The sequence below is a fragment of the Aulonocara stuartgranti genome (assembly GCF_965226115.1).
Source record: "Aulonocara stuartgranti genome assembly, chromosome: 23".
Taxonomy (NCBI): domain Eukaryota; kingdom Metazoa; phylum Chordata; class Actinopteri; order Cichliformes; family Cichlidae; genus Aulonocara; species Aulonocara stuartgranti.
This window is the reverse complement of record NC_138958.1, coordinates 38,237,502-38,254,687: the sequence shown is the minus strand read 5'-3', so window position 1 is coordinate 38,254,687 and position 17,186 is coordinate 38,237,502. Positions and strand designations below refer to the sequence as shown.

Below are 17,186 nucleotides of genomic sequence, written 5' to 3'. Positions count from 1 at the left end.
TGCTTGTTTATTAAAGTGCTTTGCGATTTTTACAGAGTAGTATCATCGGCTCCTGATTCAGACTCTTACAACGTCACAGGCTCTAATATAACGAAGCGAAACATGTTGTGCAGCGGTCAACAAAAACTACGGCTACCCAGCCCTCCTCTCTGTCAAAATCAAAACCAGTGAATGACAGACTGACAACGCCCATTTATGTCACTGCTAGCACCCACGTGACTCCCATAACAACCAAGCAAATAAAAACCCAGTGATCATCAGAATTCAATACATTCAATTATGGCTCCTACAAGGTTGCTTTTCTCCACACAATACCAAGCAGGTATAAGTGTGTTGGATAGATCATCCCTGGATGGGGGCTGATACCTCGGATTAAGGGCAGAGGACATCTCCCTGAATTGAAGAAAAATAACAAAACAAAAAAGAAAAAGAAACATATAGCTCACCTTTTATTCAAATATAGTTTACTTATAATATTTAGAGAAGACTTACAAAGCTAAGCAGCTATGAACATACTAACCTTTACAGTATTATGCAGTCTATTTTTTATGTCAGAGTAATACAACATTTTTCACCTGAATGATGGTGACTCCACCGTTGAAAATGGATGGAGATCTTTGACTATAAATTTTGTCACTGCCCTGTGAATTTCGTCCACTTTTTCTTTCGTCATTTTAGCCTTTTTGGCCAGGATGAAGGGAGTATCTGCCATCAAACAAGAAGACAGCCGCATGTAACTACGACGGTGTTTGCTAGTTCACCTTACATGCATTAATGTAATAACGTGGTTAGCCTACTCAACTTAAATTACACACGAACAACATTAAGATACTCACCCAGAGAAGAATGGGTGCTGCTGCCATCATCAGTTATCATTTCCGCTACGCTGGCGGCAGGGCTAGGGGCCAGACTCTCCTCTTCGGGTTCTTGGATGTTGCTAACTCCGAGAACAGGCACCGCAGCAGATGTGCTAGGTGTGCTGTCTTGCTGCAAGTTATCAAATGCGGTGCATTTCTCGGCTTTTAAAAAAACGCTATGCGACACCATGTGTTTCATTAGATTTGAGGTGTTACCTCCTTTGCACATTATTACCTTTAAGCACTTGTTGCAGGCTGCTGAGTTTATATCTTTTGCTGTGAAATACAGCCACACTCTCGAGCGCTTCGCCTTCGGCATTTTAGCTCCGCTCTAAAGAAAAAACCGTACATACCTGGGCCCGCCTACTATCCTGGGAAAGGAAGTGATTGGCTAGATTTCTCAGGGAAAAAAAGCACCGAATTGTGCGCTGCTTTTCGGTCTGGTTACTACCGTTTATGTCAGAACCGGTTCCACAATGGCACCGGACACCGGTACCCATTGTTACGTTTCGGTGTGTCAGTGTTTTGTTTTTGCATGACTTATGTATTTCCTGCTTTACTTTGAAAGTCTGTGTTATCTTAGTGTGTTCAGTTTACATTTTCCCTGTCTCGTCAGTTCTAATTTGCCCCAGCTGTGTTTCCCTCCTGTGGTCCATTCCCTGATTGCTCCTATGTATTTAAGCCTTGTGTTTCAGTATGTCATGGTCGCGATCTCCCCCGTGTTGTAAATAGTTTGGTGTTTTGTTGTAAATAAATAGTCTGTTGTAAATAGTTGTGAATGGGTTTGTTAATACTTTCGTCATGGGATATTTTCGTTTTGGGATTTTGGTGGAGAGCCTTCGTGGTTTTATTTTCCTTATCTTTGTTTTTCTACGTTGCACCCCGGTTGCCTAGGCCGGGGTGTAACATATGGGGGCTCGTCCGGGATCGCTGGAGGGTCCGAAGGAGGGACAGCTTCGGCCTTCTGTCTTCGCTGGAGGGTCCGAGGACCGCTTCAGCCTCCGTCTGTCTTCGCTGGAGGGCCCGGGGACCGCTCCAGCCTTCATCCGCCTTCGCTGGAGGATCCGAGGGACCGCTCCAGCCTTCTGCAGCTGGTGGGCTGCGTGTCCGTGTGTGCAGCTGGTGGGCTGCGTGTCCGTGTGTGCAGCTGGTGGGCTGCGTGTCTATGTGTGCAGCTGGTGGGCTGCTCGTCTGTCTTCGCTGGAGGATCCGAGGGACCGCTCCAGCCTTCATCCGCCTCTGCTGGAGGGTCCGGGGGACCGCACCAGCCTTCGTCGTCTGCTGGAGGGTCCGTGGGACCGCTCCAGCCTCCATCAGCTTCGTCTGCCTTCATCCGCCTTCGCTGGGGGTAGGGTCCGTGGGACCGCCCCAGCCTTTGTCGTCGCTGGAGGGTCCGTGGGACCGCTCCAGCCTTCATCCGCCTTCGCTGGAGGGTCCGAGGGACCGCTCCAGCCTTCGTCGTCTGCTGGAGGGTCAGTGGGACCGCTCCAGCCTCCATCAGCTTCGTCTGCCTTCGTCTTCAGCCTTCGTTTGTCTGAATCAAACTTTTCACTTGGGGTTACATGTTTGATTTTTGGGTAGGGGGAAATGTTACGTTTCGGTGTGTCAGTGTTTTGTTTTTGCATGACTTATGTATTTCCTGCTTTACTTTGAAAGTCTGTGTTATCTTAGTGTGTTCAGTTTACATTTTCCCTGTCTCGTCAGTTCTAATTTGCCCCAGCTGTGTTTCCGTCCTGTGGTCCATTCCCTGATTGCTCCTTCTATGTATTTAAGCCTTGTGTTTCAGTATGTCATGGTCGCGATCTCCCCCGTGTTGTAAATAGTTTGGTGTTTTGTTGTAAATAAATAGTCTGTTGTAAATAGTTGTGAATGGGTTTGTTAATACTTTCGTCATGGGATATTTTCGTTTTGGGATTTTGGTGGAGAGCCTTCGTGGTTTTATTTTCCTTATCTTTGTTTTTCTACGTTGCACCCCGGTTGCCTAGGCCGGGGTGTAACACCATCCCTACCCATGAGGCTACATTCTTTAGGGCATAGGTGTCAAACTCTGGCCCGTGGGCCAAATTTGGCCCGCAGCCTAATTACATTTGGCCCGCGAAGCCATACCAAATTACTATTAGAGCTGGCCTACTGGTATTATACAGCTAATATTAGTGATGGGTCGTTCGCGAACGAAATGGCTCTTAGAGCCGGCTCTTTGACGTGAACGACGCGAGCCGGCTCCTTATCGCCATCACGTGGGGTTTTTTTTTTTTTTTTCTTTCTCTCAGCCTCTCTCTCTCTCTCTCGCACTTTTTTTCCGTTTCACTCTGCACGCGAGCCTTGTGCTTTACGCTGGGCAGAGGGGGGAGGGGCGGTAGTTACACTCAGTAGAACAGGAACAGAGCCAGAGAGAGAGAAAGAGAGGCAGGGACAACAACATTAGAAAGGTATAGTAATCATCCACAACTATTTTCGGTTGCAGATGATAAAGGATTGAGAAAGTTTATTCATGCAGGTCCATATGACAGAGAATATGCATGTTCTTTTAGTTTTCATATTATAATTTATATTTAATTGTGTTGTGGTTTGCAGTGTTTTGTGTTCTTTTCACTTTAAATTTGTGAAAGGAAAAAGCTGAAAATTTAAATAGTTAAAAGTTGAAATGTGAATAGTTGATTTTTGTATTATATGATTTATTTATTACATTTTATGTGGAGTGAATAAATAAAAGTATATTTACGGTGGCCCCTAGAGACAAAGCACATACAAACTTCAAATCACGTACGAACTCTGAAGCATGTACAAACTCCAAAACACGTACAAACTCCGAAGCACGTAAAAACTCAGAAGCATATAAAAACTCAGAAGCACATAAAAACTCAAAACACGTACAAAAGACAACAGAAGTGCTCCAGGATTCTGGGCGCAGTGTTGAGCCTTTGTTATCTTGTGGCTACACAAGCCAGCAAGTACCAACGACCGGATTTGGTGTGTGGTAATCAGAATCAGAAAGGGGTTTATTGCCAAATGTTGAGCAGGTTTACAACATTAGGAAATTGCTGCGGTGCTTCAGTGCAAACATAGTGTCATAAATAGCACTTAAATAGACATGAAAAAATAAAAGTAGGGATAAGAATTAAAAGTGCTACGTAGAAAATAACAGGTAATAACAGGTAAATGAACTTTTTTTTTAAATTATTTGAATATATATATGAGTGCCTGTGTATAAATACACAAACAAATACACACATGCTTTCAATTGTGTAATTTAAGTGATCTAGTAGCTCTGCTTTGGAAGTTCAGTTCATGCTAGAAATGTGTTTTGGAGTTTGTACGTGTTTTGTCTCTAGGGGCCACCGCATATATTTATATATAAACATATATAAATAAAACCACTTGTTTTTACGTTAGTAATTCCTTTTGTGCATAATTTTATATTATTGTTAATAATAAATTAATTAAAGCAACAAAACAACCTGAAGAGCCGGTTCGGAGCCAAAAGAGCCGGCTCTTTTTAGTGAGCCGAACCGAAAGAGCCGGATCTCTAAAAAGAGCCGGAAATCCCATCACTAGCTAATATATATATTGTTTAGTATTAAGCTTTGCTTGTTCCATATTTTTACAGTTTTTCATATAGTTTTTCAGCAAAACGTGTTTGAATCTATAAGAAAAGATTCATTCTTATATCTGGAGGAATAAATATATTTCAATAAATATTAACGTTAGCCCGCGACTTTGTTCCAGTTTTGAATTTTGGCCCACTCTGTATTTGAGTTTGACACCCCTGCTTTAGGGCGATGCCTGTAACACTCTGCTATTGCCTTCATATTAAATCATTATAAAAAAAACTTTTTCACGTCATTATGAGACGCGAGATTGAGACACGGGCATTTGAGCCTCTTAATGTGTGTTTTGTTTGGGTTTCCACCGGCGTGGAATTACCAAAAATAGAGCGAGCATAGCCTAACATATGAAACAGGAAAAAACCGCAGTGTAATCCATTTATTTCAACAAAGTAACTGTATTCTAAATACCACCTTTTTAAACGGTAACTGTAATGGAGTACAGATACTCATATTTTGTATTTTAAATACGTAACGGCGGTACATGTACTCCGTTACTCTCCAACACTGGATTTGTTTTCAAAGTGTTCCTTTTATTTTTTTTGACAGTGTACATATGTAGTATGACTCTGTTTTTTACTCCTTGCACAGGGACTATGGATGAAAATTAGGAATATGTCCTCAAATCTTACATTGCTACACAATCTTACAAGGTCGACTGAAATCCTGATTGAGTTCCATGAACCCGCGTAACACTGAAAGGTGAACTGAATGGAAGAGTGTTTTCATCTAAAGAATGTGACACTCAGAGGAGTGAGAGCAGAGCCAAAAACAACATTAAATCATGTCGACATGGCCACTGCTGGTTCAGACAATGCAGATGCCAGTAGTACTAAGACAACCCTCAGATGAGATTCTGACAGAAATGAAATCCATAAGCCTTCCATAATCCGTAAGAAATTTCACCACCACTTAGCAGCACTCTTGGTCATTTATTTTGAAGTATTATTGAAATTTAATTTCAGTGATCACCAGGACATGAAAATAGTTTTTATACGTTGACCAGCCAATAAATCTGAAACCTCACATTGAGTTGCAGCATCTGAAATTCTCTGTACTTAATCTGTGAGTGATTCATGATTCACGATGAACAACAAATCATTACAAAAGCTCATTACGCCGAGTAAACCACCACAAACGTTCCTGTGGGGCTGTTTTACATTTGTTAACTGATCTGGGTTTTTTTAATAGTTGCACTGCTTTATGACACATTTTGAGTGTGGTGGTAAAGTACTAAGAACACATGCAGTTTTTTGTTTTTCTTTACTTCTGCCTGCAGCGGTTAATTTCGTTCAAGAAGCGACGATGATTGGAGGCCATATGAGTTATTTTCTGAATTTAAGTCTAAGATGTTTAAAGGGAAAAGTTAGCCTGTCAGCTATAAATGTGGGCCAGTTTAATTTAATCTGGGGAAAATGAAGTTCAAAGTACTGGAACTGCATGCAGCATCTCTGCAATGTACCCTGCTATTACAGAGAACTCATAAACTGCACAGTTAGATACACAAGAAAAAATTGTATATATATATATGTGTACTCAAAACCATCCACCTTTTCTTTAAGTGTCTGAAAATTAAATGCACACTGACTATCTATTTTAAATACACTCCTATGATTTATGATTAATATTATTATCTTCAGTACCAAGGCCCTAATCAAATTATTTGTCTCTGGACACAATATTTATGGTATTTTCCCAACATCAATTTCCCACCATTATTTGTGCCTCTTAACACTATTTTTCATCTGTTCCCTTTCATATGTACTGATTAGTGTCCATGTACGTGACTTTTAAAGGATGAACAAAGCATTGTTTTGATGTTTGAGTAGGTGGTGGTGGAGCAAATCATTTCGCCGCTCATACATATCCTAGATTTTCACACTTCGTTTAAGCTATTTTTTAATATTTACTAATGAAAAACATGTTTCTTGGTTCGGTACCACCTCGTCCACCTAACTACCTGGTTAGGCAAGGTTATAAAAGCTACCTTGTTGGGGGCAGGGGGGCATGACTTGATTAGGGTCTTCTACTTTTGGTTGCTCCCTTTAGCCTATCATTCTGTCACAAATCATGCCTGATTCCTCTTCTCTCCATGCATACCTCAACTTCTCCAGTCTTTCTTCAAACTTCTCCCTACTTTCACTGCAGATCATCAGTCAGCCAGTTCACCTAAATCAAGGTTGATTAGGATGAGACATTAAAACTGAAGTGTTAGTTTTACAAAAATACATTTTGTAGCTCTTTTCTTGGTTGCCATGCTGAAATATACCCACTTTATCTGGACAAAATAGGTACTGCTTACAAGAAACAGACTAATAAAAATGTGACTGCAAACAAATATATATTGCTTTTTTGTGACTGCTTCATGATTTGCTATGAAACTGGGCTCTGTCCCTGACACTGTTTTATATCTACTGGACTTCTGTCATAGTTCTAGCTTGATCATTTTTCTAAGGTGATTTCAGCTATTTTTGGCATTGATCCCTGATGAATGAATTTGAGGATTCAAAGATAACAAAAAATAATGTATGTATGCCTTTAAAGCACCTGACTCGCATATAGACAACCTAACCAGTATTACTTATAGATGCACAGAGAGCAAGCTGTCAACCAAGTGACACAAACACGCTGACAGAGCAGCAGGTAGAAAGCTGGACAGATGGATGGAAGGTTGGAAGGTCACATCAAGAGAGAGACAGACACAGATAAACATGTACAGAGATGTGCTGACAGACTGAGACAGAGAACATACTTCACCAAGAAGAAAAACGGATTTATTTTGTCAGTGTGGTGACGCCACTGAAAGCTGGGCAATTACAACACCCAGGCTTAGAGGAATGCATATGACTTGAACAGCACATGCCATGCACACATTCAAAAAATAGAAACCTGTGCTGAAATCAGTGTGTGCGCACTCTGATATGTAAGCATGCTTTGATATCAAGATGTAAAAAGGTTTTGCAGGAGTTTTATTTGCTTAAAGCCAAACTTAAAGTGTATGATAATCACAAATGAACATATGTTTGCTTCTCCTACTTAAATCTTTTGTGAATGGCACTATTAGAGGTCAAGCGCTGGCCTTAAATCAAAATTTCTGAGGCTGATACGCATGTAGTAACCCACTCAGGCCATTTACTTGCTGACAGAATCAACAATGGCTGGTTTGCAAAAGAGAACATTTTAACTGGAGCAAGACCAAAAACACACTGGCCATCTGTAATTGTTTGGATATTTTTAATCTGTTTTCTAATAAAGAAGATTAACATGTAGATGTCGACACATGTGCAATCCCCGGCATGTTTGGATAATTATTCATGTGGTGTGCATCAAACCAACAACTGGAAATGTCCCAGTAAAAAACAACAACAACCCAAAAGCATCTGTTTCAAGGAGGGAATGCTGACATGTGATAGTGAGAGCCTGTGTTTGGAGAGCTTGGTGTAATAAGAGGAACTATGAGTCAAACAGCATTAAGAAAGAATACAGAGGCTTGGAATGTGTGCAAAAGCTAAATCTGAACCCACCACTTAATTTAAATCAATCAGTCATCAGTAGCTACCAAAACAAATGATGTGAGATTACTCAGACCTAATTTATGTACACAGTAGATTGCTTGTCTTATGTTTCCACCCAGATGATATTGTTTCGTTGACAGTCTAATAATAATTTACAAAGAAGTTTTCATTATATTATGGTGGGGGGTTTTTTTCAATTTGAAGAGTGTTTAATGGGCAAAAAAACCTGTAAGTGAAATCACTATCTAACCTTTGTATTGTCCCTGTATTACACTAAGTATAGCATACTTTTAATTCAATTCAGTTTTATTTATATAGCACCAACTCACAACAACAGTTGCCTGAAGGTGCTTTATGATGTAAAGACCCTACAATAATACAAAGGAAACACAGAAAACCCCAACCATCATATGACCCCTTTTGAGCAAGCACTTTGGCGACAGTGGGAAGGAAAAACTCTCCTTTAACAGGAAGAAACCTACAGTAGAACCAGGCTCAGGGATATTAACACCAAAATAGTTCAGGTATGTGCCTTTGAAGAAACAGTGCCAGTTGTATCCCTCTGCCTTACATCTCTGTTTTGCTGCCTGCCAGTCAAGCTAGTCCAAAGTAGAGATGGCACAATACCACTTTTTTATGTCCGATACTGATACCGATATCATAAATTTGGATATCTGCCGATACCGATATGAATCCGATATAGTGTTTTTAATCAACAAAACTGTTTTTTTAAATATCTTGCTGCATTTTATATAAAGTTCATACTCAAGTTTAAAACAACAACTACACTAAAGCTATTCTGTTATACCTGTATGCAAAAAAAAAATATTTCATAGTTCAGCAATACTGATCAATCTAATAAACTTAAACCTACACCATCCTCCCTATTCTGGTATTTTAAAGAGTACTTAGCGTAAATATTAAGCAACCTAACTAATAGGGTTCCAACTCCCAGCAACAACAAAAATAAATAAATAAAAAATGGGGAACCACCCCTCACGCGCCACCTCATGATGCTTAATCGACGTAATCAACCTTAATTTGATGCAGTGTGAAAAAAAATGCACAGAAATCAATTATTTTTCAAGAAATATTAAATAGATTCAACATCTTTCTTCAACAAAATTGCAGACTGCACAGATGGTACCTTCCCAAAGGAAAAAGTACTATAGCTTACTAGGGTATATTAGACTTAATAGTCACTATATACAGTAATGGACTTCTATATATTTTACATCAAATTAAAACTTTGGGTGTCAGATAATTATTTATTAAAAGCTAGACATTTTAAATGAGAAAAAAAAAAGAAAAATATGTCTTTGTGCCCCCTTTTCCCTGTTCATGCCCTATCGGCCCCCCCTGGCTAAACTTTGTTAGATCTGCCCCTGCACAGTTACCAGCCGTCAGCTGCATAGAAAAAAGATCCTCGAGTAGAAAGTAATAATAAATAAATTCTAACAACAGCTTATCAAGCTTAAACGTGCTGCTGTTGTTTATCCACTGGTTTCCTCTTTCTGGTGCAAAGTGGGCCAAAAATAAACAAGAGAGACGGAGTCGCGACAGAAAAGCCGATCAGCTGATCATTAAGCAGTTTCATGATTGAAGTAGCAGCAAGAAGAGGCAGTCGCTCCATATATCGTTTGTTAAGCTTAACGCAGGAATGCTTTACAAACATTCAGAGATGGACTTACACACTTGCTTTACTTCTCTCGGGATAACTTTGTCGGAGATGAAATGCCGGGTTGCTAGCGAAGCTCCAAATGCTATCCAGACCACCGACAGGTCCCGCATGCCACAGCCGCTCTATCACGTGATGCATACTGCTCCAACGTGCTAACGTTCTGAGGCGAGTTACGGCGTGTTGCAAGTTTTGTGAGGTGCTTTCGTGATATTTAACGGGTCGGATTACATTTTTTATTTTTCTCCGATATCCGATCCAGTAATTTAGGTCAGTATCGGACCGATACCGATACGTAATATCGGATCAGTCCATCTCTAGTCCAAAGTAGACGAACATACACCTCAATTAAGGCCCTTCAAATGTCCACATGCCTTTCAATCTTCAAATGCGCTTGTTCTGCCAGAGGTTTCTTCATGTTAAAGGAGAGTTTTTCCTCCCCCACTGTTGCCAAGTACTTGCAGATATGGAGCAACTGAGGTAGTGTTATATCTCTGAGGCTGTTGGGTTCACTATTGTGAACCGGAACTATATAAGAAATAACTGAATTAAATAAGTGGACTGAATTTAAAGGATCACCACTATTCCACTCAGTCCAGTCTAATGGCAAATTGTTAAAAACGTGGAAAATTTGTCTCTTCAGCCCTTCGTCCTTTTAACCTCTCAGTGCTGAAATGCTAATGGGGTATTGTTGGGACACTGCTGGACACCCAACTTTATGAATATGATAGCTCGAGAACAAGCCAATGGAGGAAATCATGTCGCAGGTCATTTCAATAGATACACCATAAGTTCATCGATGACTTTGACTATCAGTCAAGTTTTCCAGAAATCTTGTGCAATAATTGTGACCTAGGTTTTTAAAATTGACACTGTGGCAGACCACCAGGTGGCTCCACTCTCACCCAGGGTGAAGGGAAGTGAGGGGGTGAAGGTTTAGGCGTTTTCTATGTTCAGTTGTGTAAAGTAGTGATAGGATTTCCGGCTTTTTTAGAGATCCGGCTCTTTCGGTTCGGCTCACTAAAAAGAGCCGGCTCTTTCGGCTCCGAACCGGCTCTTCAGGTTGTTTTGTTGCTTTAATTAATTTATTATTAACAATAATATAAAATTATGCACAAAAGGAATTACTAACGTAAAAACAAGTGGTTTTATTTATATATGTTTATATATAAATATATGCGGTGGCCCCTAGAGACAAAACACGTACAAACTCCAAAACACATTTCTAGCATGAACTGAACTTCCAAAGCAGAGCTACTAGATCACTTAAATTACACAATTGAGAGCATGTGTGTATTGTTTGTGTATTTATACACAGGCACTCATATATATATATTCAAATAATTTAAAAAAAAGTTCATTTACCTGTTATTACCACACACCAAATCCGGTCGTTGGTACTTGCTGGCTTGTGTAGCCACAAGATAACAAAGGCTCAACACTGCGCCCAGCATCCTGGAGCACTTCTGTTGTCTTTTGTACGTGTTTTGAGTTTTTATGTGCTTCTGAGTTTTTATATGCTTCTGAGTTTTTACGTGTTTTTGGAGTTTGTACGTGTTTTTACGTGTTTTGGAGTTTGTACATGCTTCAGAGTTCGTACGTGATTTGAAGTTTGTATGTGCTTTGTCTCTAGGGGCCACCGTAAATATACTTTTATTTATTCACTCCACATAAAATGTAATAAATAAATCATATAATACAAAAATCAACTATTCACATTTCAACTTTTAACTATTTAAATTTTCAGCTTTTTCCTTTCACAAATTTAAAGTGAAAAGAACACAAAACACTGCAAACCACAACACAATTAAATATAAATTATAATATGAAAACTAAAAGAACATGCATATTCTCTGTCATATGGACCTGCATGAATAAACTTTCTCAATCCTTTATCATCTGCAACCGAAAATAGTTGTGGATGATTACTATACCTTTCTAATGTTGTTGTCCCTGCCTCTCTTTCTCTCTCTCTGGCTCTGTTCCTGTGCTACTGAGTGTAACTACCGCCCCTCCCCCCTCTGCCCAGCATAAAGCACAAGGCTCGCGTGCAGAGTGAAGCGGAAAAAAAGTGCGAGAGAGAGGCTGAGAGAAAGAAAAAAAAAAAACCCACGTGACGGCTCGCGATAAGGAGCCGGCTCTAAGAGCCATTTCGTTCGCGAACGACCCATCACTAGTGTAAAGCAGTGATTAAAGTTGGAGGGGAAAATTGAGATCTCTTACATACCTCCACAACACCATAAATTAATCTACTAGAAGGCTAAGGGATAGTGCAAGTGGCATAATATTAATGCCCACTAGAAAATGAGCATTCAAACAGGGTGTTTGTGTTGCATTTAAAACCAAATCCTGATCTTTTCTTGAAACTTACCAAGTAGTTTGGTGCTGAAACATAATGAATCAGCGCAAACGAAAGTAAATTGCAAAAATAATACGGAACCATAAAACTAGTGAAGCTCAAACTGTGGTTTCATGTGAATATCCTGCCATCAAAAAAAACTTTGTGTTATGTCTTTTTTCTCATTGACACCATTTTCAGGTCACTACAACTTGTCCAAGTTTGGAGATTTCCATTGCTAGGACACCACAGGTGAAAGTCTGTCTCCATAAAATCTGTTAACTTTAGGTTAAACAAATCTATTTATGTGTTTGCATTTTCTTGTTTAAGTTTATTTTCATTTTTTAATGTGTTCCAGCTGTTTTCTTGTGCTTATGCAGACAAACAAGCGTCACAAACACAAACCAGTGGATTAAATTTTGTGATGATTGCACAAGCAGCTCTGGCACTATGTTGATTGATATATTCCTCATGAGAGATAATGGTAGAATATTCTCTTAAAAAGGCAGCCTGGATTCATTATTGCAACTCATTTTAAATAAATTGCGCATAAATTGCGCAATTGCCATAAACCCCCCAGGAATTACATCTTCCGCACTGGCTAGAAATATTCTGGGAGTGTGTATTATCTAATTTTGAATGTATCCTGTCAGGACAAACATTTCCACGGAACAACAGTCCTGTCCTCCCAGTAGCTTTGAGCATGCTCTGATGGAGGTGGTATGGAGATGAAAGCTAAAGCAATGCACAGCTAGTACTCAGAATACTTTACATCCCTCCTTTCTCCCCCTCATTGGCCCTCAGGACAGAGTATGGTGATTTAGGACAAGTGGGTTGGTCTGTTGATAGAGGCCTCTAGATTGAATCCAGACCCATGCTGTCGTCACTTTGTGTGTGCAAGTGTGTGTGTGTGTGTGGTTTTGGTCTATGTTGAGTGATCAATTCCCCTTAAAAACAACTTTTTGGTGTGTTTTTTTTCACTGCCGGATGAAGATCGTCTCTAGAGTTTAAATGTGGTCTGAAAACCCTTGACAAGATATAATTTGTAAGTCGTTTTTGTTTGTAAGTGATTTCTCTATTTACCTCCTGAGTGAAGGGATCCACGGTGCTGTCTTTTTCTCTTTCTGTCTCACACACACACACATTCCCCAGTTCTGAGGTCATCCCCTGGAGCCTCTTTGTGCAACTCCTGCTGTAAATTCGTTTATGTGTGCCCAGGTTTTTACCCCCACCCGCTCCCCTTTCTCTCTCACACCTTCATCCTTGCAGCTGAAACTAAAGGTGAAAGATCAGCATCTGAAAGAAAGAGAGAAAAAACCTTAAGAACAACATGTAATTAACAATCAAAGTGGTGATTGTGGACTGAGTTTTTCACGTTTTTTTTTCTTGTGCTGTTGTAGTCGATAACTTTTTTCATTTCCTGTATATATTTTAGCTAGATTTGTAAGTATGCAGTATTATTTTAGTTGATTTCTTTTCCTAAAGTCATGTTTGTATTTTATTTTCAGCTAAATGTTTTTCTCAAACTTTCTTTTGTACTCACTCTAACAGCCGTGGAAAATGGCTGCCGGTCCCTTAGCCTGGTTTTGCTGGAGGTTTCTTCCTGTTAAAGGGGAGTTTTTCCTTTCCACTGTCGCCAAAGTGCTTGCTCAAAGAGAATCATTTGATTGTTGGTGTTTTCTTTTGTCTTTTTGTATCATTGCAGGGTCTTTACCCTACAATGTAAAGCCCCTTGAGGAAACTGTTGTTGTGATTTGATGTTATATAAATAAAAGTGAACTTAATTGAGCTTTTAGTAAAGTAAATCACCTTAAATGACACAGCTGGTGTTGCATGATGTGTAACTGACACATATATTTGCAAACTAATAACATAATACATGTAAAAAATGAAAAGAGAAGAAAACTAAAGATAAATTTAAGAAATATGGAAATAAATAGAGTTTGTTAACATATATATAAAAAATAAAAAAAAACACCCAGCACGCCCCTGCGGGCGGTTTAGCCTTCAAGCTCGGGTCCTCTACCAGAGGCCTGGGAGCTTGAGGGTCCTGCGCAGTATCTTAGCTGTTCCCAGGACTGCGCTCTTCTGGACAGAGATCTTCGATGTTATTCCCGGGATCTGCTGGAGCCACTCGCCTAGCTTGGGAGTCACCGCACCTAGTGCTCCGATTACCACGGGGACCACCGTTACCTTCACCCTCCACATCCTCTCGAGCTCTTCTCTGAGCCCTTGGTATTTCTCCAGCTTCTCGTGTTCCTTCTTCCTGATATTGCTGTCATTCGGAACCGCTACATCGATCACTATGGCCGTCTTCTTCTGTTTGTCTACCACCACTATGTCCGGTTGGTTAGCCACCACCATTTTGTCCGTCTGTATCTGGAAGTCCCACAGGATCTTAGCTCGGTCATTCTCCACCACCCTTGGGGGCATCTCCTAGGGCTGGGCGATATATCGAGTTTTTTAAAAATATCGATATATTTTCATACGAGATATAAGATGTGACAATATCGTTTATATTGATATAGTCTATGTTATGTTATAATTATACTTGTGGAGCCGCAGGTTTGCCTCTCTTTTGTCCACTTTTGTCTCTACGCAACGTTACTCGGCCTCGCCTCTCCTTCACTGAACACAACTCCGCCTCCCCCATAGCTTCACCTGCAGGCAATGACAAGATGAAAGCGGAAAATCTCCGTTAGCGAGTTACCGTGCGTGGGGCTGGACGGCGTCAACATGTTAGCGAGCTAACCGCGCTAACGACATGCAGCCCGGAGGGGCTGCACGGCCTAAAATCCTATCATTTTCTCAAAAATCGACAGTGCGCCTTATGTATTAATTCTGGTTGTGCTTACTGACCGCGAACCGATTTTATGTGGTACACAGCGCTCAGCAATCTGTCAAAAAATGTTTTAATATGACTTTGCTAAGCTACGGAGCTGCACCGCTTGATGGATTGTCGGAGGATTACGGCTACCGAGGAGGAGCCTCGCGGAGTGATACGTACTGTGTGTGTATAAGGACCACAAATGGCACCTGTTCAGAGACGTGGTGCAGCTGTGAAATCTGTCTCTTTGTTATTATGCTCAGCGTCTATTAGTTTACATTTTGACTGCACAATTGTGAGCTTTTTGTTATGCACAAAAACAACATTATTTTCTTTTATTTATGGACCATGATTATTTAATAAATGCTGATAATTTATTTTTGAGTAATTTCTTCATGTACATCTACGCTGTATGTAAATAAAAGTGCCCGTGTGACATCTGGGACACAGTGTGACTAAGAACTCTCTTTTTGTTCTTAACTTGTGGCTTTAAAAAAAAAAAAATCGAGATATATATCTTATATCGCCATCCAGCTAAAAAATATCAAGATATGAATTTTGGGTCATATTGCCCAGCCCTAGCATCTCCCATTTTGACCTTGGGACTTCCAGGTTATACTCGGCACAGATGTTCCTGTACACTATGCCGGCCACTTGGTTATGGCGTTCCATGTATGCCTTGCCTGCTAGCATCTTGCACCCTGCTGTTATGTGCTGGATTGTCTCTGGGGCATCTTTACACAGTAGTGATGGGATTTCCGGCTCTTTTTAGAGATCTGGCTCTTTCGGTTCGGCTCACTAAAAAGAGCCGGCTCTTTCGGCTCCGAACCGGCTCTTCAGGTTGTTTTGTTGCTTTAATAATTTATTATTAACAATAATATAAAATTATGCACAAAAGGAATTACTAACGTAAAAACAAGTGGTTTTATTTATATATGTTTATATATAAATATATGCGGTGGCCCCTAGAGACAAAACACGTACAAACTCCAAAACACATTTCTAGCATTAACTGAACTTCCAAAGCAGAGCTACTAGATCACTTAAATTACACAATTGAAAGCATGTGTGTATTTGTTTGTGTATTTATACACAGGCACTCATATATATATTCAAATAATTTAAAAAAAAGTTCATTTACCTGTTATTACCTGTTATTTTCTACGTAGCACTTTTAATTCTTATCCCTACTTTTATTTTTTCATGTCTATTTAAGTGCTATTTATGACACTATGTTTGCACTGAAGCACCGCAGCAATTTCCTAATGTTGTAAACCTGCTCAACATTTGGCAATAAACCCCTTTCTGATTCTGATTACCACACACCAAATCCGGTCGTTGGTACTTGCTGGCTTGTGTAGCCACAAGATAACAAAGGCTCAACACTGCGCCCAGCATCCTGGAGCACTTCTGTTGTCTTTTGTACGTGTTTTGAGTTTTTATGTGCTTCTGAGTTTTTATATGCTTCTGAGTTTTTACGTGTTTTTACGTGTTTTTGGAGTTTTTACGTGTTTTGGAGTTTGTACGTGTTTTTACGTGTTTACGTGTTTTTATGTGTTTTTGGAGTTTTTACGTGTTTTGGAGTTTGTACGTGTTTTTACGTGTTTTGGAGTTTGTACATGCTTCAGAGTTCGTACGTGATTTGAAGTTTGTATGTGCTTTGTCTCTAGGGGCCACCGTAAATATACTTTTATTTATTCACTCCACATAAAATGTAATAAATAAATCATATAATACAAAAATCAACTATTCACATTTCAACTTTTAACTATTTAAATTTTCAGCTTTTTCCTTTCACAAATTTAAAGTGAAAAGAACACAAAACACTGCAAACCACAACACAATTAAATATAAATTATAATATGAAAACTAAAAGAACATGCATATTCTCTGTCATATGGACCTGCATGAATAAACTTTCTCAATCCTTTATCATCTGCAACCGAAAATAGTTGTGGATAATTACTATACCTTTCTAATGTTGTTGTCCCTGCCTCTCTTTCTCGCTCTCTGGCTCTGTTCCTGTGCTACTGAGTGTAACTACCGCCCCTCCCCCCTCTGCCCAGCGTAAAGCACAAGGCTCGCGTGCAGAGTGAAACGGAAAAAAAGTGCGAGAGAGAGAGGCTGAGAGAAAGAAAAAAAAAAAAACCCACGTGACGGCTCGCGATAAGGAGCCGGCTCGCGTCGTTCACGTCAAAGAGCCGGCTCTAAGAGCCATTTCGTTCGCGAACGACCCATCACTATTACACAGCCTGGTGTGATAGACCCCAGCCTCTATGGATCTTGTACTCAGAGATTGTTCTTGTGCTGCCATGATTAGTGCCTTTGTGCTGTCTTTCAGTCCAGCTTTGTCCAGCCACTGGTAG

At 40.0% G+C, this 17,186-nt stretch overlaps 2 protein-coding genes across 8 annotated transcripts in view; one reads left to right on the top strand and one right to left on the bottom strand.

Annotated features, from left to right (window-relative positions):
- Nucleotides 1-17,186, top strand: part of LOC309701081 (rho GTPase-activating protein 6-like) — a 134,929-nt gene that overhangs the window by 55,349 nt on the left and 62,394 nt on the right. The gene's annotated exons all lie outside the window — the stretch shown is intronic.
- On the bottom strand, nucleotides 6,553-16,935 carry LOC309701100 (uncharacterized protein). 6 transcript variants are annotated; one of them, XR_014274856.1, is made up of 3 exons: nucleotides 16,792-16,935; nucleotides 11,590-13,289; nucleotides 6,553-6,631 (listed from the first exon to the last, which is right to left on the bottom strand). XR_014274856.1 is itself a non-coding variant. In XM_082525109.1 (2 exons), the coding sequence occupies exon 2, from the start codon at nucleotides 14,424-14,426 to the stop codon at nucleotides 14,016-14,018; it is 411 nt and encodes a 136-aa protein (XP_082381235.1). In that variant the 5' UTR covers nucleotides 14,427-14,435; nucleotides 14,545-16,935; the 3' UTR covers nucleotides 13,978-14,015. The 6 variants fall into 6 exon arrangements, 4 of the variants coding, with proteins under 4 accessions (XP_082381235.1, XP_082381237.1, XP_082381236.1 ...); XR_014274857.1 differs by having other exon boundaries at nucleotides 6,558-6,631; nucleotides 13,077-13,289; XM_082525109.1 differs by lacking the exons at nucleotides 6,553-6,631; nucleotides 11,590-13,289 and adding an exon at nucleotides 13,978-14,435 and having other exon boundaries at nucleotides 14,545-16,935.